This window comes from Cygnus atratus, chromosome 1, assembly GCF_013377495.2.
Source record: "Cygnus atratus isolate AKBS03 ecotype Queensland, Australia chromosome 1, CAtr_DNAZoo_HiC_assembly, whole genome shotgun sequence".
NCBI classification, from domain to species: domain Eukaryota; kingdom Metazoa; phylum Chordata; class Aves; order Anseriformes; family Anatidae; genus Cygnus; species Cygnus atratus.
In genome coordinates this window covers 208854676-208880665 of record NC_066362.1, presented here as the reverse complement: position 1 = coordinate 208880665, position 25990 = coordinate 208854676, and the positions used below count along the sequence as shown (strand labels likewise).

General features: G+C 46.5%; 1 protein-coding gene across 5 annotated transcripts; it reads right to left on the bottom strand.

Moving 5' to 3' along the window:
• Positions 1–1799: 1799 nt before the first annotated feature.
• On the bottom strand, positions 1800–25944 carry LCMT2 (leucine carboxyl methyltransferase 2). 5 transcript variants are annotated; one of them, XM_035569487.1, is made up of 14 exons: positions 25823–25944; positions 25404–25528; positions 24899–24980; positions 24387–24567; positions 22648–22807; positions 21762–21951; positions 20778–20885; positions 18964–19054; positions 16632–16889; positions 16224–16451; positions 13612–13709; positions 7479–7666; positions 7254–7389; positions 1800–2791 (listed from the first exon to the last, which is right to left on the bottom strand). In XM_035569487.1, exons 1-14 carry the CDS (start codon positions 25859–25861, stop codon positions 2624–2626), a joined length of 2052 nt encoding a protein of 683 aa, XP_035425380.1. In that variant the 5' UTR covers positions 25862–25944; the 3' UTR covers positions 1800–2623. The 5 variants fall into 5 exon arrangements, 4 of the variants coding, with proteins under 4 accessions (XP_035425380.1, XP_035425382.1, XP_035425377.1 ...); XM_035569489.2 differs by lacking the exon at positions 20778–20885 and having other exon boundaries at positions 25823–25930; XM_035569484.2 differs by lacking the exon at positions 25823–25944 and having other exon boundaries at positions 25404–25658.
• Between the last annotated feature and the right edge of the window lie 46 nt (positions 25945–25990).

Sequence of the window (25990 nt, the reverse complement as noted above, 5' to 3'; positions counted from 1 at the left end):
CGTTCCGCCTGCAGTACCAGCAGGTGGCGGCATAGGGCGACGCGTCACTACTGCGCATGCGCACCAGCCCGCCGCCGGCGGCACTTTTTTTCTGGCCGCCTCTGCGCATGCGCGGAACTAGGCACGGCTTCTCAAACCGTTTTCTCGTTAAAGGAAGCAGCTGAAACTGTGCGGAAAACCACACGGAAACGGTAAGAAAATGGACACTGCTCCACCGGTGCAGAGGAAGCAACTGCCATTCCTAGCTGTCTCCTTGCCACTTCTGACTTGGAAGCCGAGCAGCAGCGTGAAACTACATTTCCCGGCGTGCCCCGGAAGCCAACGTGGTGTACCGGAAGCCCGGATCCCAAAGACCACAACTCACGCCATGCTGGGGGCACGAGGCCTGGCCACTGCTACAACGCATGCGCGGCGCTTCTCCACCTGCAGTACCTATAACTTGCCAGCAGGTGGGAGCAGAGAGAGACGCTCCGCTACAGCGCATGCGCGTCTCCACTCTGCCTGCAGTACCCGCGTTCCGCCAGCAGATGGGAGCAGAGAGCGAAGCGTCACTGCGGCTCCTCTCCGCCTGCAGTACCGCAGTTCGACCAGCAGGTAGCACCAGACGCGGCGGCGGCGCCGAGTCAGCCTGCTCTGCGCATGCGCAAAAGCGGAACGGCATGCACGGCTTCCCAGGTTCTCTGCTCGTTAAGAGAAGCAGCGGGAGCTGCGCGGAAAACCACACGGGAACGGCAAGAGAAGGCACCCCACTCCACTGGCGTGGAGGAAGTAACTGCCCATCCTAGCTGTCCCAGTGCCACTCCCGGCTTGGAGGCCGAGCGGCATCGCGAAACTACGTTTCCCGGCAAGCTCCGGAAACCAAAGTGGCCGACCGGAAGCCCGGAGCCCGAAGACCACAACTCCCGGCATGCTGTGGGGCATGGTGCTCACAGCCACCAGGCCCTGCTGATGCCCCGGAGCCAGCCCCGGGCTTTCTGACCCGCTGCGCCCCCCGGCACGGCCAGCCCGGCGTCCCTACCCTGCTCCTGCTCCGCGGCTGCCGCCCACCGCCGGCTGTTTCTCTGCCCCAGCTGCCGATCCCGCGGGCCCCAGCCTCCCTGACACTCTCCCCTCCCCTCTTCCTTGCTGGGGAACCCCAGCCCCCCCATCACACCTGCCCCAGGGCACAAAGACAGCACAGGCCTAACCGCCCCCCTTCCTTTGTCCCACTACCCTCCTGCAGCCCCCTGGCAAGATGACCTCCACACCCAGAGGGGTCGTCTGCATCCATCGACAACACCCCTCCCGCGGCCGCTGAAAACAGGGTCAACCCCCAAGGCCCCGCCCCCCTGCACCCACCCTGCTACGGAACCTGCACCCACAGACATGGTGATGGCCACTGGACACAGGGCTACAAACACAGATGGGAGTGCAAGCCAGAAGGCAAACTATTAACTCGTGCACAGGACTACTAGGAGGGAGGGAGGCTGCAGTGGGGCTCCCTGCCTGTACATTCTCCCCTTCCCTTGGGGGGCCACAGGGCTCGGGCACAAAACAGCATCCCTCCCTCTGTCCATCTCTCCATCCGTCCCGTGGGGAACCGTTGCCTCCTGCGGCCACAGGCTGCGACGAGGCACAGAAGGAGGAAGAAAAACGAAGGAAAAGGGCACAAGCAGGACACAAACAGCGAGAGAGAAAAGAGACAGACAGCGGGGCAAAGGGACAGAAGAACCACCCAGGGGGCAGGGAGCAGGACAAGGATGATCAAGAGGGTTGGCCAAGGAGCACAACAGAGGCACAACTGTGACAACAAGGACAACTGAGAGTAATAGAAATTTTACTGTTACTGGCTCATGACATTTTTGGTTTGGGGAAGTAAAAAACAAAACACACCATAGCAGAGATGACTGTTTAACAGTCTCCGCATTTCCAGTATTTGAAAGGGAAAGTCACAAGGATAAGTGCGAAAGTATGCAGCTATTACCAACAGAGACACCGGAAGTAGGCTACTCAATATTGCTTTTGGTATTTCAAAGGGAAAAACATCAAGCCTAAAATTTTTCATCCGTAAGGCCTTGGGTGGCAAGCAGAGAAGGAACCCAAGACTCTCAGTATGTCTCCTGAGAATCCCAGCTTACAGTTACTCAATGGCTTGTGGTCTCACAGGATGAGGCAGAGGTATAATTAATTCCTTCATCTCTCTGGTGTGACTTTTAGAAATGTTCAAATATGACCTATGACACATTCTGTTTCACTTATTTAATTATGCTTGGCTGCATATTTCCAATGGCTTTTTAACTCAGTGGCTTCACTTTGCTTCCAAGTCAGCACTGTGCAAACTTAGGTCCCTTTTGAATGCAGGACTGGTCCTCATTTTACCTCTAAGGGCTACCGCTACCACCACAGAGCTACTTCCGGGACACTTCACTTGCAGCAAAACAAAGAATAAATAAAATTTAAAAAAAAAATCAATGAAGTATGCATGCTTGTCATAACTTTACCTCCTAAACCCTTCTCCTTATTCCACCTTTACAAATGCATTCTGGATAGAAAACCTTTGTGGTAACATTTCATTCTTGGATCTGCAAGCAAATAGCTGTCTCACCATGATGCAGTGGCACTGTTCAGTCCTGTTTGGTCCCAATTAGTGGCTGGTCAGAATATTTCTGAGGCTCAGTGAGACGGGCTTTGGGTTCAGGTGTGTCCCAAAGGAGAAGCAGTTCCCACCACCACCAATAAGCAACAACTCCTTTTCATTTGGCAGAAAAACACTACTATGATTATGCAGCATTAATGGCCACTCCAAATGCTCCTGAAAAGAAAGAGAAGATTTTAAGTCCTTAGCCTGAAACAGAAGCCTGTGTAGTCTGGGGGACACCAGCCAGTCACATTCTGGAGAGGTACACAAAGGTCAAGATGGGGAACTGGACATAGAGGAGTAGGATGTCTGGACAAAGTACTCAAAATTCAGAAAGGGAATGAGAACTAGTAGCTTCTCTAATGACTCAGAAATCCAACATCTTAGGGTGGGACTTTTTTTTTTTTCCATACTAGGGAGCAAATGGAAATGGAGTAAGTTCACCACTTAGGCACCTGGTAAAATCTGTTCCAATTATTGCTTCCACCAATCTGGATCAGACTTCGGAAGTAATCTTTGAACACACAGGACTTCAACAGATGTATACCTCATACAATGCTATAGAGATACTTCATATCTGTGCCAGTGCCTCACCACTCTCTGAATGAAGAATTTCCTCCTAACCTCTAATTTAAATCTCCCCTCTTTTAGTTTAAAACCATTCACCCTCGTCCTGTCAACATCTGATTGAACAAAGAGTTGCTCTCCATCTTTTTTATAAGCCTCCTGTAAGTTCTGAAAAGCCACAATGAGGTCACCCCCCAGAGCCTGCTCTTCTTGAGGCTGAACAGCCCCAGCTCTCTCAACCTATCTTCATAGGAGAAGTGCTCCAGCCCTCTGATCAACTTTGTGGCCCTCCTCTGGACCTGTTCTAACAGTTCCACCTCCTTCTTGTGCTGGGGGCTCCAGACCTGGATGCAGTACTCCGACTGGGGCCTCACAAGGGCTGAGCAGAGGGGGACAATCAGCTCCCTCAACCCATTGGTCACACTTCTGTTGATGCAGCCCAGGATGCAGTTGGCCTGCTGTGCTGCAGGCACGCACTGCTGGCTCATTTTGAGCTTTTCATCCAACAGAACCCCCAAGTCCTTCTCTGCAGGGCTGCTCTCAATGAGTTCTTCTCCCAGTCTGTACTCCTGTCTGGGATTGCCCTGGCCCAAGTGCAGCTCCCTGCACTTAGACTTGTTGAACCTCATTAGGTTCACGTGGGACCACTTCTCCAGCCTGTCCAGGTCCCTTTGGATGGCATCCCTTCCTTCTATCGTATCAACCGCACCTCTCAGCTTGGTGTCAACTGCAAATTTGCTGAGGGTGCACTCGATCCCACTGTCTATGTCACTGAAAAAGATACTAAATAGTAGTGGCCTCAGGACAGACCCTTGAGGTACACCACTCGTCACCGGCCTCCACTTGGACATAGAGCCATTGACCACTACTCTCTGGGTGTGACCTTCAAGCCAACATCTTATCCACTGAACGGTCCACCCATCAAATCCATACCTCTCCAATTTGGAGACCAGCATGTCATGTGGGACTGTGTCAAAGGCCTTGAAGAAGTCCAGGCAGATGACATCGGTCAGTCTTCCCTTGTCAAACAATGCAGTCACTCCATTGTAGAAAGCCACCAGATTGGTCAGGCACAATTTACCCTTGGTGAAGCCATGCTGGCTGTCTCAGATCACCTCTTATCTTATTTTGATACTATCCCCCATAAGATTCTCACAGACAAGCCGGTGATCTATGGGCTAGATGAGCAGATAGTAAGGTGGACTGAAAACTGGCTGAATGGCCAAGCCCGGACAGTGATGATCAGTGGCACAAAGTTCATCTGGAGGCCAATAACTAGCATTCTACCACAGAGGTCAACAGTGTGTCCAATCCTATTTAACATCTCCATTAATGATCTCGATGATGGGCAGAGCGCATCTTCAGCAAGTCTGCAGATGGCACAAAACTGATAGGAGTGGCAGATACACCAGGGGGGCATACTAGCATCCAGAGGGACCGGGACAGGCTGGAGAGATGAGCTGACAGGAACCTCATGGAGTTCATCAAGGAGAAGTGCAAAGTCCTGCCCCGAGGAGGAACAACCCCAGGCCACAGGACATACTGGGGGTCACCCACCTGGAAAGCAGCTGTGCAGAGAAGAACCTGGGGGGTCCTGGTGGACACTAAGCTGAACATGAACTAGCAATGCATCCTCGTTTCAAAGAAAGCGCCAGGTATCCTGGGCTGCATTAGGCAAAGAATTGGCAGCAAGTCATGGGAGGTGATCCTGCACCTCTGTTCAGCACTAGTGGGGCCACACCCAGAGTGCTAGGTCCAGTGCTGGGGCCCCAAGTACAAGAAAGACATGGACACACTAAAAAGAGTACAACATAGGGCCACAAGGATTCTAATGAGAGTGTAACACCTCTGCTATGAGAAGAGGTTGAGAGAGCTGGCATTGTTCAGCCTGCAAAAGAGAAAGCTCAGGGGAACCTCATCAGTGTCTATAAATACCTGAAGGGAGGATGCAAAGATGCTGGAGCCAGGCTCTTTTCTGTGGTAGTGCCAGGACAAGAGGCAGTGGGCACAAACGGAAATGCAGGAGGTTCTGTCTGAACATCAGGAAGCATTCTTTACTATGCAGGTGATGGATTGCTGGTGCAGGTTGCCCAGAGAAGTTATGAAGTCTCCTTCCTTGGAGATAATCAGAAGCCAAGTGGACTTGGTTCTGGTGACTATAGGTAGCCCTGCTTGAGCAGGGGTTGGACCAGATGACCTCCAGAGGTCCCTTCCAACTTCAGTTATTCTGCAATTCTATAATATGGATGCAGAAAGATCGGTAGCTGTTTTTGCTCATGAATTGTTTGGCTTGACTTAAGCGCAAATCTGTAGGCTTTAGAACCTACCAGTTCTGTTCTCAAGTATTGACAGTATTGTGTAGCGTATGTAGATTGGTCCCAAGTTTTGAAAGACTGGAAACGTTGGTTTTCTGTGCAGTACTGGATACTATTAGTATTACTGCTTTTATACATGGGTTAGAAGGTGACGGCGCCAAAAGTTTTTGGCTAGTAACTCTCTATGTGCTTAAAGTAGCCATGCACAGAGTTACCATGGTCACATACATTACAGAATCATACGAGAGATGTCATATACATTAAATTTTATCTTATATTTTTTATATAGCTCTATTATTTTAGATAAAACTTCATTACTATTGTACCATCATCACTGCTATGGAAAAAGCTGCAATGTCAGCCAGATGTCTTCATACTGCCTATCATAAAAAACAAATCTGTTACAAACTTCAGTTTCATCTGTACATGTGGATCCTATCCTTGGTTTCTCAGGAAATCTGTTACATTATGTAAAAGAAAAATAAAAGCTTTTAAAGCAAGAGGAGCTTTCTCCAGCCAGTATTATCACAGATGAGGGCTACTCACATAGACAGGTTCAGATTTAGGCAAGTTTTGCCCAGACTATGACAAAATCCTGTTGTGTAACAAGCACACTTGTATGACTGAGGAGATTAGGTCTTATGTTTGAGAGATTAAGGTTTATGAGAAGCAGCTGATGGAGCTGGGGTTGTTTAGCTTGGATAAAAGAAGGCTCGGGGGAGACCTTATTGTACTTTATATTTACCTTAAAGGAGGTTGTAGCGAGGTTGGGACTGGGCTCTTCTCCCAAGCACCAAGTGGTAAGATGAGGGGAAATAGCTTCAAACTGTGCCAGGGGAGGCTTAGGTTGGATCTTAGGAAAAATTTCTTTACAGAAAGGGTTATATGGGATTGGAATAGGCTGCCCAGGAAAGTGGTTGAGTCACCATCCCTAGCGGTCTTCAAGAAACGTCTGGATGTAGAACTTAGTAGCATGGTTTAGGGGTGGACTTGTCAGTACTAGGTTAAAGGTTGGACTAGATGATCTTTGAGGTCTTTTCCAAGCTGAATGATTCTATGATTGTTTTGCAGTGAATTACTGAAAAGAATCACAGAAAAGTTGAGGTTGGAAGGGACCTCTGGGTATCATCTAGTACAACCACCCCAGCTCAAAGTAGGCTCAACTACAGCAAGTTGCTCAGGACCTTTCCTAGTCAGGTTTTGCATTATCTCCAAGGATGGAGACTCCACACTCAGAAGAACTTGTTCTAATGTTCAATCACCCTTACAGTAAAAAGTTGTCTTATATTTAATTGGAGTTTCCAGTACTTCCATGCTGTTTTCTTCTTGTATTTCAGGCAGCAGCTACAGCACACAGCAATTTCCACTGTTAAGTTTTTAGTGAAATAATACCACAGACCTTCGTAAAGACTAACTGAGGCTCTGGTTTTATCTATTCTCATCATCCACTGACATCCTGAAATTGCTATGTTTGTGCACATCTCAGTTCTGCTCCCAGTCTTGAAATAGTGCCGCTCTGTGCCCTTCTGTCTTTTGCACTCTCAGACTCTCCCTCTCTTAAGACGATTATGTTCTCAAGGCTGGTCAAAGCACTTCAGAATTTGATTCTACCACAAACAGGTAGAATCTCAAATTCTACCACTCACAAATTTGACTCCTTTGCATTCCCTATTCCATTTCAAGAAAAGGCCCTGAAGTTACCACCTTCCTTCACACAACACTGTTTACCCTGAAAGAAAAAATTCAGTACTTACCACATTAATTGTGTAGTCCAAGCAGAGACCAGTTATTAAGTCAATGACGGTGATGCCTGGCACAGTGAATGAGTGAAGCCACACTCCGCCAACAAGCAGAAGTTTTCCATCATGCACGTGAGCAGTATGTGAATACCTGTGAGTTCAAAATTAGATTAACTCCATTAATAATGGGAGACAGCAAGAGGCAGGCCAAGGATTCACTGCTGAACACCTTCTACTTACCTTGGGATGAGAGGAGGGTGTGTCTCTACTGTCTGCCACTGAAAGCCGTGTTCAGCCTCCCTCAGAAAGAAAACTGAACCTAAGGGCTGCTCAGCTGCTCCCAGACCTCCTGCAATTAGCACTCCTCCTTTCCAACTACAGGCACTGTGAGAGTGACGGCCTTCTGGTACTGGACCCTCGACAGGAATCTAAGAAAACATAAGTCCAAGCCTGAAGGTTGCCTCTCTTCCCATTCTGTCTTCTGTGGGATACAATATTCCTTTCCTTCCTGCCATAGGATAGGTACAGCTGGGGAGGGGAACAGACTGAATAAGCACAATCGTAGAATCAGAGAATCAAAGAATCATAGAATGGCTTGGGTTGGAAGGGACCTTAAAGATCATCCAGTTCTGATCCCCCTGACGTGGGCAGGGATATTACCCAGTAGATCAGGTTGCCCAAAGCCTCATCCAGCCTGGCCTGGAACACCTCCAGGGATGGGGCATCCACAACTTCTCTGGGTAACTTGTTCTACTGCCCCACCACCCCAAGTAAAGATTTTTCTCCTAACATCTAATCTAAATCCACTCTCTTTTAGCTTAAAACCATTCCCTCTTGTCCTATCATTATATGCCTGAGTAAATAGGGAAGAATAAAAAAACCCTCAAGCTGCACACATGGGGGTTTCCTCTAAGGATGGCTACATAGAAGTGTTTCCATCTACACTGTCTTCAGTATTTCTCTGGCTCCTATTTAATATTGTTCAGCCTTTATAGAGTTTTATTTCTGCACATTTATTAGAAGTAACTTTGTTTTCCTTCTTGCACGCTGCTCTCTGTTCAAGACACACCTGTGAACCTTAAGTTTACAAACACATGGATTATAGAATCATAGAATCATTAAGGTTGGAAAAGACCTCAAGATAATGTGGTCCAACGATCACCCTACCACCAATGTCACCCACTAAACCATGGCCCTAAGGACCAAGTCCAACCTCTCCTTAAACACCCCCAGGGACAGTGATGCCACCTCAGCATCCCATTCCAATGCCTGACTACTCTTTCTAAGAAGAAATGTCTCATTTCCAACCTAAACCTCCCTTGGTGCAACTTGAGCCCATTCCCTCTGGTCCTATCACTAGTTACCTGTGAGAAGAGGCTGACCCCCAGCTCACCACCCCTTCCTTTCAGGCAGTTGCAGAGAGCAATAAGGTCTGCCCTGAGCCTCCTCTTCTCCAGACCAAACACCCCCAGGTCCCTCAGCCGCTCCTCACAGGACTTGTGTCCCAGGTCCTTCACCAGCTTCGGAGCCCTTCTCTGGACACGCTCCAGGGCCTCGATGTCCTTCTGGTAGCGAGGGGCCCAAAGCTGAACCCGGCACTTGAGGTGCGGCCTCACCAGAGCAAAGCCCAGGGGGACGATCACCTCCCTGCTCCTGCTGGCTGCACTACTCCTGACACAAGCCAGGATGCCGTTGGCCTTCTTGGCCACCTGAGCACACTGCTGGCTCATGTTCAGGCGAGCATTAATCAACACCCCCAGATCCTTTTCCTCTGCACAGCTTTCCAGCCACTCTGCCCCAAGCCTGTAGCGCTGCATGGGGTTGTTGTGGCCAAAGTGCAGGACCCGGCACTGAGCCATGTTGAACCTCATCCCTTGGCCTCTGCCCATTGACCCAACTTGTCCAGGTCCCTCTGCAGGGCCTTCCTACCCTCCAGCAGATCGACACTTCCCCCCAACTCGGTGTCATCTGCAGACTTACTGAGGGTGCACTCAATTCCCTCATCCAAACCATCAATAAAGATATGAAAGAGGACGGATCCCAACACCGACCCCTGGGGAACACCACGGGTGACTGGTTGCCAGCTGGATTTCACTCCGTTCACCACTACTCTCTGGGCCCAGTCGCCCAGCCAGTTTTTAACCCAGCAAGGAGTGTACCTGTCCATGCCATGGGCTGCCAGCTTCTCCAGAATACCGTGGGAGACCGTGTCAACGGCCGTGCTGAAGTCTAGGTAGACTACATCAACAGCCTTTCCCTCATCCACCAGGCGGGTCACCTGGTCATAGAAGGAGATGAGGTTGGTCAGGCATGACTTGCCTTGCAGGAACCCATGCTGACTGGGCCTGATCCCCTGGCTGTCCCACACATGCTGTGTGATTGCATTCAAGATGACCTGTTCCATCACCTTCCCTGGCACCAAGATCAGGCTGACAGGCCTGTAGTTCTCCGTGTCCTCCTTACAACCCTTCTTATAGATGGGTGTCACATTAGCAAGTCTCCGTTATCCGGGACCTCTCTGGATGACCATGACCGCTGATAGATGATGGAAACCATCCCAGCAATCACATCCACCAACTCCCGCAGCACCCTCAGGTGGATCCCACCTGGCCCCACGGACAGTCCAGGTGAAGCAGCAGGTCTCGAACTGTTTCCACCTGAACTGTGGGGGGTTTCTTCTGCTCCCCATCCCAGACTTCTAGGTTGGGAGGCTGAGTACTCCAAAGATAAGTGATCTGGTTAGTAAAGACAGATGTAAAGAAGGCATTAAGAACTTCAGTCTCTTCCTTATCCTCAATAGTCATGTTACCCTCTATGTCCAGTAAAGGATGGAGATTCTCCTTGGCCCTCCTAAGGCAAAGCTGGTGATTAGTGGTTCAAAGCAAAAAGCAAGACAAAATACTGAGCTGCAGGACAAACGTGCAGAAAGAAAACCTTTAGGGCAAGCACTAATGGAAAAAATATCAAGGAGTTTAAAGGAATATCATAACAAATAAACTGTGAAGAAAATTTAAGAGGCCATGTGGTCCATCCCTTTATCCTATGGCTGTGTAACTGTAACTAACTATTAACTGTATCTATTATCATCTGGCAAGACAGTCATCTAATAATTTCTGAAAGTCTGCAGTGACAAGAATTTCTTACCTCTTTTGGCAGTCTATTGCAACACTTCACTATCTTCACAATTCTTAGTTGTGCACAGTGAAGCACTCTGCTCCCTCCCCTCCTCTGAGTACTGGCACTACTGCAGTCTTCAGTGTTTCCAATGCTCCCATCTCCTTCCTCAGCTGTCAGCATGCACTGCCTGCTGGCTTACACCACCCTGACCCTTTGATGCAAACACCTGAATCTTTGTGGTTTAGGTCTGGTTATCCCCAGTCCCATCACCATCAGCCAAGAGGGATTCCCACCTGGCACAACAATTTTTCTCAATAATCAGCTTTGCGTGTTATGCAAGGGTACTGCTCAGATTAAGAGCACTGAACAGAATGGAAGCACCAATTCACGTGTCTTACAGATAACATTCCTAGTTATATACCTTACCATTTAGCTCAGGTCTTCCACAAAGGCATCATACTACTCACCCACGTTTAGCTTGTGATCTCCTATTATTATGGGTAGCTCACCCTATAATTGTGCTATTCACTATTTTTAAAATACACTCCATCTTTAAAAAGCTAAACCAAAAATATTGTGTTAGTTAATAAAATAGACCAAAAATCTCCAATCGCTAATCCATGGGCCATTAAGAAATTCCGAGCATAGCTTTGGAGAAGGCCAGCCTGGACTTCACAACAATTCTAAGAGGGAAGAAATTAAGAACATGAGGATTTGTGATACTTGGAGTGGTGAGGTGCCAGCGGGACTACACAAAACTTGTTAAGGAATTTTTAGGGAAAGGGGATTGTTGGAGAACAAACATGAGAAATAAATAAAAAGGGACTGGTTGCATGTAAATAGTTACTGGCCAGCACACGTGCCCTGTGCCTGATCACCACAACCTAGCTTATCTTGTGATTAAATACTTTCTTAACTATCTTTTTTGTCATCCCATTCTCTACACCATACACCAGAGTGATGCAAGAACTAGGTGTCTTCAACTGCAGAGGCGCACATTAGAAAATATGGGGCCAGCAAAGCAAATGGAGTCACAGTAACGGTGAAGGACTCCAGGGCCTTCAGTGCTAGCAACTAGAAAAAGTGAGGGTCTTAGCATCAGCAGTTGGAGGGGCCACAAATCTAGTGAGCACCTTCATGGCTCTCAAAGGCTTTGTGTTCAGACTGCTAGATACTGGCAGGGACCAGTGAGAGTGAATTTGGAACCACTAGCTGGATTCAAACAGGGGTTGTAGGTACCCCTGGCCCTGCAGCATGAGTGTGAGCCTCGGGCAGCAACTGCAGCAAGTGAGGTTTTTGGCTTCAGCTAATGGGACAAGACCACAGGTCACAGGACTTGTGTATGTCCCAAATGCAACTACATGGAGGAACCTGGGTAACTGAACCAAGTCAGAGTCTCAGCACCAGCTGCATGAGTAGGACCAGGGCTCATGTGCCCAGATGCCAGCTGATGGAGAGGGAACCAGTGTGTTTCTATCTTTCCTGAACCACATGTGCATGGGATGCACACATCTCTGATTCACTAGCAAACTTTCAGCTGGTCCAGCCAGCTGGTCTAGCCAGCCTCCCACCTCTAGCAGGAGGTCTAGGGGCTTAGGCAGAGGTAGTAGACATGCTGGTATTCAAGAGATCAATGACTGCAGGGTGCCTGTGAGATAAGTGCACCCTCAGCAAGTTTGCTGATGACACAAAGCTTGGAGGAATGGCTGATACCCCAGAGGGCTGTGCTGCCATTCAGAGGGACCTCGACAGGCTGGAAGGTTGGGACAAGAGGAACCTCACGAAGTTCAACAAGGGCAAGTGTAAGGTCCTGCACCTACGGAGGAATAACCCCAAGCACCAATACAGGCTGGGACCTGACCTGCTGGAGAGCTGCTCTGCAGAGAGGGACCTGGGAGTCCTGGTCGACAGCGGGCTGACCATGAGTCAGCAATGTGCCCTTGTGGCCAAGAGGGCCAACGGTATCCTGGGGTGCATTTGGAAGAGTGTCGCCAGTGAGTCAAGGGAGGTGATCCTCCCCCTCTACTCAGCCCTGTTGAGGCCACACCTTGAGTATTGTGTCCAGTTCTGGGCTCCCCAGTACCAGTGGGACATAGAACTACTGGAGTGAGTTCAGAGGAGGGCTACTTAGATGATGAGAGGACTGGAGCACCTGTTGTATGAGGACAGGCTGAAAGAACTGGGCCTGTTTAGCCTGGAAAAGAGAAGACTGAGGGGAGACCTCATCAGTGTGTATAAATATCTGAGGGGAGGGTGTCGAGAGGATGGAGCCAGTCTCTCTTCAGTTGTGCCCAGCAACAGGGTGAGAGGCAATGGGCACAAACTGAAGCACAGGAGGTTCCAGCTCAATATGAGGAGGCACTTCTTTACTGTGAGGGTGACAGAGCATTGGAGCAGGTTGCCCAGAGAGGTTGTGGAGGCTCCTTCTCTGGAGATATTCAAAACCCGCCTGGCTGCTATCCTGTGCAATGTGCTCTAGGTGATCCTGCTCGGCAGGAGGGTTGGACTAGATGATCTTCAGAAAGTCCCTTCTCACCCCACCCATTCTGTGATTCTGTAAGATATAAGTGTGCACAAATGTTTGCTAGCAAATTTCAAGCTGTACTAGCTGGCAATCAGGAGACTCACAGAGCAGGTAAGAGAGCTCAGGATCCGGGCAGGAATCTCAGATGTGCAGAGGGACTGTACTGATACTTGAGGGAACTGCAAATGCACACATGCCTGTCAATCTACAGAGTAGAGGCATGTGTGCTCTGACTAGTGAACTTCCTTATCAGCCAAAGAGGAGGGAGGGAACTAAAGGCACTTGACCCTCTGCATTTCATGTGAGTCCTGGTAATGTTATACATGGGTGTTGTCGAAAGCATCATCTTATCTGTAGCAGTCAGTGTAGCTGGCCATGCCAGTGCATTCTATACATACACATATCTATGTGTCTCTGGGATATACAGTCAGCTTCACTACCGGCTGAACCTGCACACAGGAAAACAGCTGCCATGTCTATTAGCCTGGGACAGATACATCCCAGGTCTCTGGGAACACTGGAGAGGATTCCAGTGGCCAGTAAGGAGGAATTTCTAAGCCCAGGGCTGCTGGAAGTGACCGCTACTTCTAACAACTGTGAACAGAATTTCCTCCATGCAGTCTGGAATCATGCAGTCTACCATCTGCTTAAGTACGGTGATACCACTGTGATTTAGTTGAGCTTCCAATAGAGCAGCACTTTCTATTCCCCAGGGCCTCCCTATGTTCTTACCACAGTGCAGGAAATTTCTGGAGTGTGCAGGAAATACCAATCTCCTAGCACTGGCTGCGCAGCAGAGCGGCCTCCATACATAAAGAGGTACTTCTCACCTGCAGAAAAACAGAATGAGGGGGAAAGAGAAGTTAGAATTTGCAATTTCACAAAAGCAAAAATTTCTATTTGCATGGAAGGAAAGCTGAGCTGAGATAGCTGGTCATGCAGCTGTATACACTGTTTATACGAAGACATACAGCAACTTGATTAACATTTCACAACATTTCCAAATTTTAACAATAAATGCAATAAATTGTTTAATAGATACAAGCATCACTCTTTTATCTAGTTTTTTTATAAAGCACTTGTAGAACTAAAAATATTTTCACTGAGATGCCATATACTTCATGTTTGTGATCATTGAGAACACCCCCATCACCCACTTACACTATGTACTGTCTGAATGTTTAAAGTCTGAACGTAATTCACACAACACAGTCACAAAACCAAAAGGAACAAACATGTTTTTAAATACAAATAATGGAGTTAAGGAATGAAAATTCAGACAAGGGAAAGATGACACCTCTAGAAAACCCTAAGAACATAAATCATAGCAACACAATGACATGGATTGACAGAAAACAACAAAAGAGATGAATCCTCCTAAGACAGCAAGAATGCATTTTTTCACAGAAAAGGGAGATCAACGTAATTTAAGTGTGTTGGAGAATCCAGAGAAGCCTCAAAAAGGAGGTACAAAAGGTACACTAGTAGTCTGGGTAGATGTCAAGAATGTGCATCACATTTTCATAATGGACTGTGCAAGTAACACAAGTATTGATCAATTACTTTTGCTGAAAAGCAAAATCAAGGCAAAATAAGATGACACAATACAATCTAACAAAGATAAAAGCACTGTATTATTCATAACATTTTATTTATCCATTTAATTAAACACTGCCCCACAAATTCAAAGTATGCTTATACTATAGACTAGATTAACAACTGCTTAGCAATTCCCCTGGCGCTCTCCTTCAGTAACACCTTGCCAGCTAGTAGAGAATGACATAGCTTAAGAAAGGACAGCTTTAACCTCCTGAATTCCACTCTCAGTCTCACCACTGACTAGCTAACAACTGCTCTAGTTTTCATCCATTACAGTCATTATCTTTACTAGAGAAACCTTCAGTGTGCCATTGCTGGTCTTGATTCTACACCTCAGAACTAATGAATAGTTATCAACTGCTAACAGAAGTGCAACATTTCTTCTGAGGCACTTCTTCCAAAAAAAAGAGCTAGGGATCCTACTCCATAATGCTCTAAAATTAAAACACTGCTCTTCAGAGAGGAAGTCCTGAAACTTTTTTCTGGCATGATCAATTATGAATCACTTCAGCCATAAATGATCTCAAAGAATCAGTCTTCCAAAACAAATTATATACCTAGGTTTAAATCCTACTTACCACTGGGGATTACGTGGCATATGTGATCAGAAATGATCACATTTCACGTTTCAAGAAGAGCCCTTTTTAATTTCTTTTGTACTTTAGCGGGTACTCATTCTGTGATAGTTGTGTTAAAACTAGGAGTGTGTGGTGGTTTCACCCTGATGGGCAGCTGAAATCACCATAGCCACTCTTTCACTCCCCCTCCTCAAAGGAAAAGGAGAAAATATGATGGAAAGGGCTGAAAGGTTGAGATAAGGACAAGGAGATCACTCACCAGTTATCATCATGGGCAAAACAGACTCAGCATAGGGAGGTTAATATGATTTATAACCTATAACTTACAGGCTAGAACAGTGAGAAACTAAAAGCAAACTAAAACACCTTCCCCCTGTATTGGGTTTATGTGGCAAGGTTTTGGTAGCAGGGGGGTGCAAGCGTGAGAAGAGTCCAGAAGCTATCCCATGTCAAATAAGAGCCAGTTGCAGCCAGCTCCAAAAAGGAATCTGCTGCTGGCCAGAGGCGAGACACTATGTGATGTTGTTTGTGCCTCTGTGAGAGCATGTTTAAGAAAGGGAAAAAAACTCCTGCGCAAAAGTAGCCCAAGAGAAGAGTGAGAAACAGCCATGCAGACACCAAGGTCAGTGCAGGAGAACAGGAACTACTCCTGGTGCTGGAGCAGAAGTTCCCCTATGGCCTGTGGAGATGCCCATGGTGGAACAGGCCATCCCCCTGCAGCCCACGGAGTGGAGCAGATGGTGGAGCAGCATGGTGGAGCAGATTTCCATGCTGCAGCCCGTGGAGGAGGCCATGGTGGAGCAGGTGAATATGTCCTGAAGGAGGCTGCGGCCCATGGAGAGCCCCTGCCAGAGAAGAATCTGTGCTGGTGCTGTAGCCTGTGGAGAGGAACCCATGCAGGAGCAGGTGATCTGGCAGGAGCTGCCACCTATGGGGGACCCCTGTTGGAAAAGTTTGCTCCTAAAGGATGGACCCCATAGTATGGACCCATATGGGAGCAATTCTTGAAGAGTTGCTGCCTGTGGGAAGCTCACATATGATCAGTTCGGGAAGGACTGCATCCTGTGGGAGGAACACCATGCTGGAGCAGGGGAAGAGAGTGTCAGTGAAGGAACGGTGGAGAAAAAGCATCATGGAATGACCGTAGCCCGGGTTTCCCATTTTTACCTTTGAATATTACTTCAGTTGTACTGTGTCTCCAGCGCAAAGCAAATGGTTCAGCAGCAGGCTGCAGACTTACAAGCTCCACTGTAATGTCATTTGGATCCAAGTCATTACAGGTTTTGGGGAACTTCAGCCACAGCATTCCCAAAGCTGCATATGGGGATGTTCGTCCTCCTACCACCAGGGCCAGAGTGCTTGAGAGACATGACACAGTATGGTACAATCGCTCATCTGTAGAGATATAAGACATCACAGTTCACACTGATCTTCCATGAAATTCAGAACCTTTGCATCTCTTTGACTGCCAGTGTAATTGCACTCTGACGTCACTTTCCACTAGACATTATTTCATAGTTAGCACAAAAACATCCTCCTTATCCTTGCCATCGATACCCAACTTGTGATACTCACCCCATCTTTTATCGGGATTTTCCTTTTTCACACATCCAGCCTTCCAGTAGCCTGCATGCTTAATTAGCACATGAAAATTTCTCATACGACAGTGCTGTCCATTCTCCTCCCCAAAGCCTCCAGTGGTTAGAATTACATTGGGTTTGATAAGAGCAGAGTGGTGACCGTAACGTCTCAAGCCAGAAGTTTCAGAGTGCACTTCACACACCAATGCACTGATACTCCCAACCATCCTGACAGGACCATGATGATGAGGAACTGAAGGCAATGAGAAACAAAGCATGTTAAATTTCATACAAAGAAGCAACACCCACACTTAAAATGACAGATTAAGCACATCTATTCATCTTTTCAAAAAGAAAAAATTGCAAAGCAAGTTGATACTGCCAATTGACAATCTGACATGCCCTAGAAATCAAGCTGTAATGATTTATACTACCCTGTGTCAACTTGTCTCTAAATTGGAGACATGGATTTAACGGATGGACCACTAGGTGGGTAAGGAATTGGCTGGATGGTAACTCCCAAAGAGTTGCGGTCAACGGCTCAATATCCAAGTGGAGGTCGGTAACGAGAGGTGTTCCTCAGGGGTCAGTATTGCGACTGGCACTATTTAACATCTTTGTCGGTGACATGGACAGTGAGATTGAGTGCACCCTCAGCAACTTTGCCGATGACAACAAGCTGTGTGCGGTCAACACGCTGGAGGTTAGGGATGCCATCCAGAGACTTCGACAGGCTTGAGAGGTGAGCCTGTGCAAATGTCATGGAGTTCAGCAAGGCCAAGCGCAGTCTTTGCAACTGGGCTAGGGCAATCCCAAGCACGAATACAGGCTGGGTGGAGAATGGATTGAAAGCAGCTCTGAGGAGAAGGACCTGGGGGTGTTGGTTGATGAGAAGCTCAACACGAGCCAGCAATGTGTGCTTGCAGCCTAGAAAGCCAACCATATCCTGTGCTTCCTCAAAAGAAGTGTGGCCAGCTGGTCAAGGGACGTGATTGTCCACCTCTACTCTGCTCTTGTGAGACCCCTTCTGGAGTACTGCGTTCAGCTCTGGGGTGCCCAGCACAAGAAGGACATGGAGTGAGCCCAAAGGAGGGCCATAAGGATGATCAGAGGGCTGGAGCACCTCCCCTACGAAGACAGGCTGAAGGAGTTGGCTGTTTAGCTTGGAGAAGAAAAGGCTCTGGGAAGACCTCATTGCAGCCTTACAGTACCTAAAGGGGGCAAGAGAGGGACTCATTATCAGGGACTGTAGGAAAAGTAGTAATCATTTTAAACTAAAAAAGGGTAGATTTAGATTAGATATTCAGAAGAAATTCTTTACTCCGAGGGTGTTGAGGCAGTGGAACAGGTTGCTCAGAGAAGTTGTGGATGCCCCATCCCTGAAGTGTTTAAGGCCAGCTTGGATGGGGCTTTGGGCAACCTGGTCTAATGGGAGGTGTCCGGGCCCATGGCAGGAGGGTTGGAATTAGATGATCTTTAAGGTTCCGTCCAATCTAAGCCATTCTATGATTCTACGATTCTTTTCCAGCCCTTTCTGCTCCCTATAACACAGATTTTAATCTTCAGATGCAGACAGAACTGCTTGTGGTGCTGTACTGCGAACAAGACCAGTGATCTTAACCAGGTTAAAAATAATCTTCTTTCCACTCTGAAAAAGGAAGCAAGCAGCCAAATGCAGGAATTTCTTGGACTGCTACTGCTGCCAAGTCTTTTTTACCATGGAAACATGGAAACACAGCCTTGGTCTTGGCTTTACTCCTGCTGTACCACTTTTCTCCCATTTAAAAAAAAAAAGCAACATACAGAAGAACATTTCAGAAACAGAAATGCTACATACACAATTCCACCCACAGGAGATAACAAAACAACAACAACAAAAAAACTTGTGTTACACAGTCCTGAGTGCTGTCCTGGACTGTTTTGATGGTGCGCTAGCTATAACATATAACAACCTATCCTGGAAGAATAGAATGGCTCAGAGAGCCATGTATGGAGGCAAGTGGGAATAAATTGAAAAGACAGAGTCTGGTGGATCCCAAAAATAGGAGGAAGAGCAGGGTAGCCTTGTGTTGCAGTCATCTATAAACAGAAGGAAGAACTGTTAGGACTGTAATGTTCAATAAATTAACAGAATGAAACTGATCAGAACCACCAGCCAGGACGTGGCTCTGGCTTCGCTGAAGACTGTGAAACCATTGTGATGAGGATGGAGAAAGCTAATCAGGTGGTAGCATCGCATTCGTTCCTTACAGAATTTTACTGTCTCCTAAAATTCCTCACAGGGGCCTGCATGAGATAAAAGACTATAAAAACTAGTCAGTATGTACCTGTCATACTGGATAACAATGGAGTCCAGGAAGGTTCCATCCCCTTTGATGCAGTCAAGACAAAGTAATGAGAACATTTCAGATGCCATTCCTGTAGAAAGCCAAAGAAACAAAAACAAACAAGGGCTCTCAAGAATCTCAGAGCAAGTAGCAGTAAGGATCTAAGAATGGCCAGAGTGATAAAGTCATAAATCAACATGGCTTAACAGTGTTTCCAACAGTGGCCAAAATAAAAGGCCTAAAGCTGAATCTGAGAAAGAACAAGTACGTATACAGTAATACCTTCCCCTCTCCCAAAAATTTACAGCCCAGGGCTTTTCTGTTTTATCAAACAGCCCCTGGATTTCTCATCCAGGAACCTATACAGTTGCTTTTTAAACTCACATAAACCTCCTTCACCTGTAACATACTACAGCAAGGAATTCCATAGCTTCATTACAAATTGCATAAAGAACACGATTTTTTGGAACCAGCTTCCTTTTATGCTACCCAGTTCTGATCATAAAAAAAGACTGCAGGTTGTATACCAGCGGATTTAAGATTTCATAAAGGTCATGGAATGTAAGTGATTCCAAAGAAATCACAAATGTTCAAAGGTGCAACATGGTCTCTGACGGTCGACAATACCTAAATATGATTTACAGTTTCGCCGTGGAATCACTCAAAGGCAGAAGCACAAGCAGAGTACTGTACTGGAAGTTAACAGCAATACCAAACTACACCCTGGCTTTTGTGCACATTGAGGAATTGAATATGTTCATTCCCAGAGGATTGAATAATTCAGCCAATTATGTGACAAGAAAGCACAAACATGAATTTAAAAGGCCAAAAACCCCACAAAATACTTAAAGTGGAAGAATACACTATTTGTCTCTAGGAAAATTATTCCAAAAACTAGTCACCCTCAGCAGTAAGTATGTATTTTGCATTTCTAATTCTATCAAGCTTATTGCCAATAAGACCTGGATCTGAAAGGTTAATTGTAGAGCTCTCTGCTTATATGTATCTTACTCTTATGCAGAATGTCTGATGTGGACTTGTAAACCTCCTCTATAAGGAAATGGTAAAAAGTCTTTACTTTCTCACTGTATGAGTATTTTCCTTGATCTACAATAATTACTGTAGACATTGCTACACTACTTTGCAAATCTGCCAGAATCTTTCAGTCAATGTTTTTGTCCATGTAGCACAGCAGATCCTGCGTGGCGGCAAAATAAATGCAAGTACATTAAATTGTTTTCATACTGTGTGCTATTAAATTTCTAGAAATTATAAATAGAGATCCACAAGGTTGAAAAGGAAACTTCTAGTAAGTATCCTACACAACATTTATCTCAAAGTTATTCATTGTCCTTGTCCTATCTTCTCTCCAAGACTTCCAATAGTTGCAAATTTGCTAGCAGTTAACACAAAAATGGCACAGAATACAGTCATAGTTGAATTTCAATTATAGGAATGGCATCACAAAATCAGACCAAAAGATATCTGAAGCTAGTAAACTGTATTCAACAATGACAAATGGTAGTTGACTAGGAAAATGCAAGAGAAGCACATACTCCACCCAGGAAAGCTCCCAGACATTTGCAGGTCAGGAACCTTACACCAGGTATATTTTTTATGTATTTAAATAATCCTCAATTGATTTCTTTCATTAAAAGAACCCATGCGAACTTTTAGTATATACAGCATCCCTTACACCACCAGCTACTTTGCTACGCTAAGACTGTCTCCTCAGATCACTCACTGAGGAAGGAATAAGAAGCTTTTCTAATATAGAAGAGAGTCTTCTTCCAATGTTACTTGAGGAGGATTACCTCATATTCATCAAAAGGCTCCAGAGCCTGCACTCTTTGTTGTTCATTTTCTGGAGTACAACAGGTGAAAAACTCATTCATATCCATGACACTGCACTCAGTCCAGCCCTAAAACAGAAATCCCTCAAAATCATTACTTCTGGAAGAATAGAGACTCACTTCCCACAAGAAAATAAAGACCTTAAATAAAGTGCCTGCATGAGCCTTTAGGACTGTCTAGCTGAAACAGCAGCAGCCCACATTGCGATGAGAATAGACATCTTGCCTGTAAAACTCTGAAAAACTTAATTACATTAAAAGCCTCAGAGGAACCCATCTTGCTTTAATTCCATACCAGAACATATGCTGCAAGTTGGTGCAGAGACCTTCAAATGACTAGCCATGTTTACCACAAAGGGCAGTGGCTTCGCCTTGCCCCTGTTTGCTTCAACCCATAAGTGGCCCAGATGATGACTTCCAAAATAATTTAAAGTTACAATCTTAGGGCTACTAAGATGGTGAAGGGCTTAGAGGAGAAGACGTATGAGGAGCGGCTGAGGTCACTTGGTCTGTTCAGCCTGGAAAAGAGGAGGCTGAGGGGAGACCTCATTGCGGTCTACAGCTTCCTCACAAGGGGGAGTGGAGCAGCAGGAGCCGATCTGTTCTCTTTAGTGACCAGTGATAGGACCCAAGGGAATGGAGTCAAGCTGTGACAGAGGAGGTTCAGGCTGGATATCAGGAAGAGGTTCTTCACTGAGAGGGTGGTCGCACACTGGAACAGGCTCCCCAGGGATGCAGTCACGGCACCAAGCCTGTCAGAGTTTAAGAAGCATTTGGACTGTGCTCTTAGTCACTTGGTCTGAATTTTGGGGTAGACCTGTGTGGTGCCAGGAGTCGGACTCGATGATCCTTATGGGTCCCTTCCAACTCAAGATATTCTATCATTCTATGATCCTTCCCAGCTAAATCAGGTTTCATGTGTGCCCTAGGGCTGCAGGTACTTACTTTTTCAAAAAAGCGCCTCTGCTGAGCCTCACAATCAGGGTATTGTGACAAAGAATGAAGTGCAGAGTTCAGCTGGCTAAAATGCTGCTGCATGACACGTCCAAAGGGGTCCTCAGGGTGCATCTGCTCATACAGCAGAAAGCATGCCTGAGAGAAATGCTCTGCTGCCCACTGAATCAAGGCATCTGACCTGTCAGGCAGATGTACATAAGAATAATTAAATAATTGTGGGCCCAGTTATTATATGGCACATGCAATACATCTTCCTGCAACATCATAAAGCATGCTATTAAGGCATCCTGACAAGAGATAATTTACAAAAGAGAAACCTGTGCTGGGGACCTATGAACATGTCCTCCACCATGTGTGAAGAAATAAATCAAAAATCAATCATTTGAGGTTTTTCTCTTTTTTTTTTCCTTTTTTTTTAAAGAAAATAAAAAAACATAGAAGGTTCACAGAGTAACAGAACAACTGAGGCAGCAGGTACTTCTGGATGCATCTGCTCACATCCCTGCTCCAACAGGGCCACCCAGAGCCACTCATCCAGCACCATGTCCAGATGGCTTTTGAAGATCTCCAAGGAGATTCCACAGCCTGTCTGGACAACCTGTGCCAGTACTCCATCATCTGCACAGTAAAGAAGTGCTTCCTGATGTTCAGACAGAACCTCCTATGTTTCAGTTTGTGCCCATGGCCTCTTGTTCTGATGTCATCTGGAAATATACTACCACATCATACATATGATATAAGGAGCTGTTTGGGACTTGCACAGAATCCGTGAGCTTTAGTTACAAGACGGCAGGTCTCCCAGCCCAAGATGACTTACAATGAAGCTGCTTATTCTCACTTTACCACCTAGCTAACACAGGATAACTCAACTGACCTGCTGTTTTCCATATAAGTGAGCACCACCTCTGCTATGAAAAGGGTGGGGACTTCATTGTCCAGTCCTGCTTCTTTTAGGGCTGTACTCAGCTTAGACAACTCTGATAAATCCACTCCCAGTAATTTATAATCTTCTCCAGAAAAGGTGGTAGTGACTCCTGTGGGACAAAAATGATACAAACTCACTACAGTGTTCATGCAGTACTGAAAACAAAAAGGACAAACAGGAAAATCAGCTCCACCAGCAATCATTTATAAGGCTGTGCCCATCAACTCAATTTCTCTGCAACATATACAAGAAAACCCCATAACTGAATGAACCACAAAGGGATTGCAACAAGAAGCGTCAGTAAGAGACCCATTAAACTCAGACCTAGAATTCCATTATTCCTAATACAAAGTTCACCTACTGATTTCCAATAGAATTATATTTACTATTACAATAAAACTTTATTATGTTTACTTTAATAACATTTTTATATTACCACTATCATTCAGAATCAAGAGCTCTCATTTATGGACCTTTCAGTTCAGGCTAAGAAAGTACCATTGCTTTGTTACAATTCAAACGTTTTCCCTCACAACTATAAGAATATTCTTAAATTTAGTTGTGGGTTTGGCGTTTTTGTTTTGGTGTGTTTTTTTTGTTCTTTTATTATTACTATTTTAAAACCAAACTTCATTTTTGTAAAATGGTACTGGATTCTGAACTAGGACATGCTAACTCTCTGCAAATACTAGGACTAGTCTTATAGATCACTGTTCTCAGAAATAACTGTCAACTCACATTATCATGGCATACCTCTGTACTTCATAAGAATATAAGCTGTATGCTGGTTGAACCTTTTCAACCAAAATCAGATCATAAACTAACAAGTTTGTAAAGTAACTTTAGAAATTGCCTGTTCTATGCCTCTATACTAGTGCAATCCAACAATTACACCTGTCCTGAGAGCTGTTAATTTACACTGTTCTCAAAGGCATCCATTAATGGAGGTTAAATGGTCTTCATAAGCATCCCATGCCAGTGTTCCCTGTTATTTTCTTCTAATATCTAACTTGCCTACCCTTCACTTCTTGTCCTCTGGACACAGAGAACAGGGTATTGCCATATGTTTTGTCAAGTGTCTTTTACTTCAAGTATCTGGAAAGTTCCTAGTATGGACAGAATTCTTTTCCATAGGACGTTGTAGATATTAAAAATGAGGATGGATTCAAGAGGAAACTGGACCAGCTTATGGAAGAGCTACTCACTAAGACGTGTTCAACTGCTCATGGGAGGCAGGAACTTGTGTTCTACTTAACTTGGTAGCTGTTCTCCATCTGTATTTAAACTGCAGATTACAGTCTAAATGTAGTGGCTTGCATATGTTTCTGTTATATTTCATTCCACATTTTCCAGAACATACTTCAGTCCTTAATCATTCTCCTGACCTATCACAGAGCATGCAGCAGTTTGCCATTTTGTATTGGTAAGCTCAAAGTTGGACATAGTACTTCAAAAGATGTCACAGAACGAAACTGAGCTCTTCACAAATCCATTGTCAGCTATGCATCTTCTAGTTATCTCCCAATGCTTACAAATGGTTTCTTTGTTCCTTTTTTTTTTTTACCCAGAAAATGAACATATACAACTTCCTAGTTCCTCTGACATCATGCCTAACTTTTAAAAGGCTGAAGCTTTGTTTGTTTCTTCTGAACATTTAGTATCCACAACATGTTCCAGAAGTATCATACCTAATCGTTCCCCTTCAGTATCTCCCACAAGTGCTGATAACTCTTTTGCTGTTTTGATCAGAGCAGCTTTCTGGCATGCCACATTTGGGAAATCCACCTCATACATCACAGTGTGATGCAGAAGACCCATGTCTTTCAAACGGAAGTACAAGGAGTCAAAGCCAGCACCTAAAGACAGGATCTGCAGATAAAGTATCAGAAAAAAAGTTATATTCAACTCTAGCAGCACCCTGAGCATCTACCTGTGAAGAATATTCAAGTTCGAGAACGCAACCTGTTGAATGACAAAAACAGGCAATCTACCAAAAGAGGTAGAATATTGTATAGATATCGTCCCCTCCCAGATATTGCTGTCAGAGTGACAAATGGAGAGCCAGTAGTGACAGTCAGATTCTCTGTGCTCTTCCGGGAAGGATCACAACAGATGCACTAATAAGCTAAAAGTGCCAAAATGCAAAAAATATTTTTCACAAGTACAGTGGAAACTACTAGTATACCCAAAGAAACTGTACCTGTGTCCTAGGATAGCTTTGGGTCTTCAGCAGAAAGTCTTGAACACAGTGATCTACAGCACGGGCACGGATATAATAACCCCTGTGGAATGAAATTCAATTATTTCTCCAACACTGGCACCCTGTTTCAAAAAATTTACCTTCTCTCTCAGCTTCTCCATGTCTGACGATTTTGTCATATCTAGACCTTGATAATATATACAGAACTCCTGTATTCAGTGTCTTAACCATCAAGACTATGGATAACCCAGAGAAAACATGTAGATATCCTAACTGGACCTGTTCCATTTTGCATGCATAAATATTCAACGGGTGAAAAGTATGAATCCAGATGGTTTGGATGCTTCCCTACAATGTGGGTGGCCAACATATGAGCTCCTTCTCCCAAATCAGACAGCATAACAATATGAAATTAACTCCCTTATATGCTCTGTTGCTCCTCCAAGCCATCAAATCCCTCGCTGGAATCGTGATGCCAGGCACCCCCGCACCGCCCGCTCCTCACCGGTGGACAAGCGGCGCACGCCGCCGCCGCCGCCCCGCCAGGAGCGGCAGGAACCGGTCCTCGATGTAGCCCCGCTCCGCCGCCGAGCACTTGCTGATGGCGCTGCTGCCGCCGGTGCCCTGCACCTGCCGGGACAAGGACACCGCGCTAGCGCTTCTGACAGACTCGGGCGCTTCCCCGCCACGGCCAAGAGACACCCGGGCCCACCGGGGCGGGGCGGCGGGGCCGCACATGGCCAAGCAGCGCCCAGGGGCTCCGAGGACTGCGCAGCTCTCACCGGCGCCGCCGAGCCCCAGCCTCTCGCCGCCCGGGTCTGCCTCCCCCCTCCCCGAAGCCCGTCCAGGCCCCGCCGGCCGGGCCGAGGTCCCGCCTGCGCGGAGACGTCCCGGGAGGCACCGCCCCGGCCGGCGCACACTCACGGCGGCGTCGCGCGGGGCGCCCGGGCGCCCGCGGCCCATCCCGCCCGCACCGGCCGGCAGCGCCGAGCAGCTCGAGCGCGCGCTGGGCGCAGGCCGCGTCGCAGCGCGCGGCGCGTCAGGGGCGGGACGCTGAGCGTGGAGCGCGCCCCCTGGCGTCCCGGCCCGCCC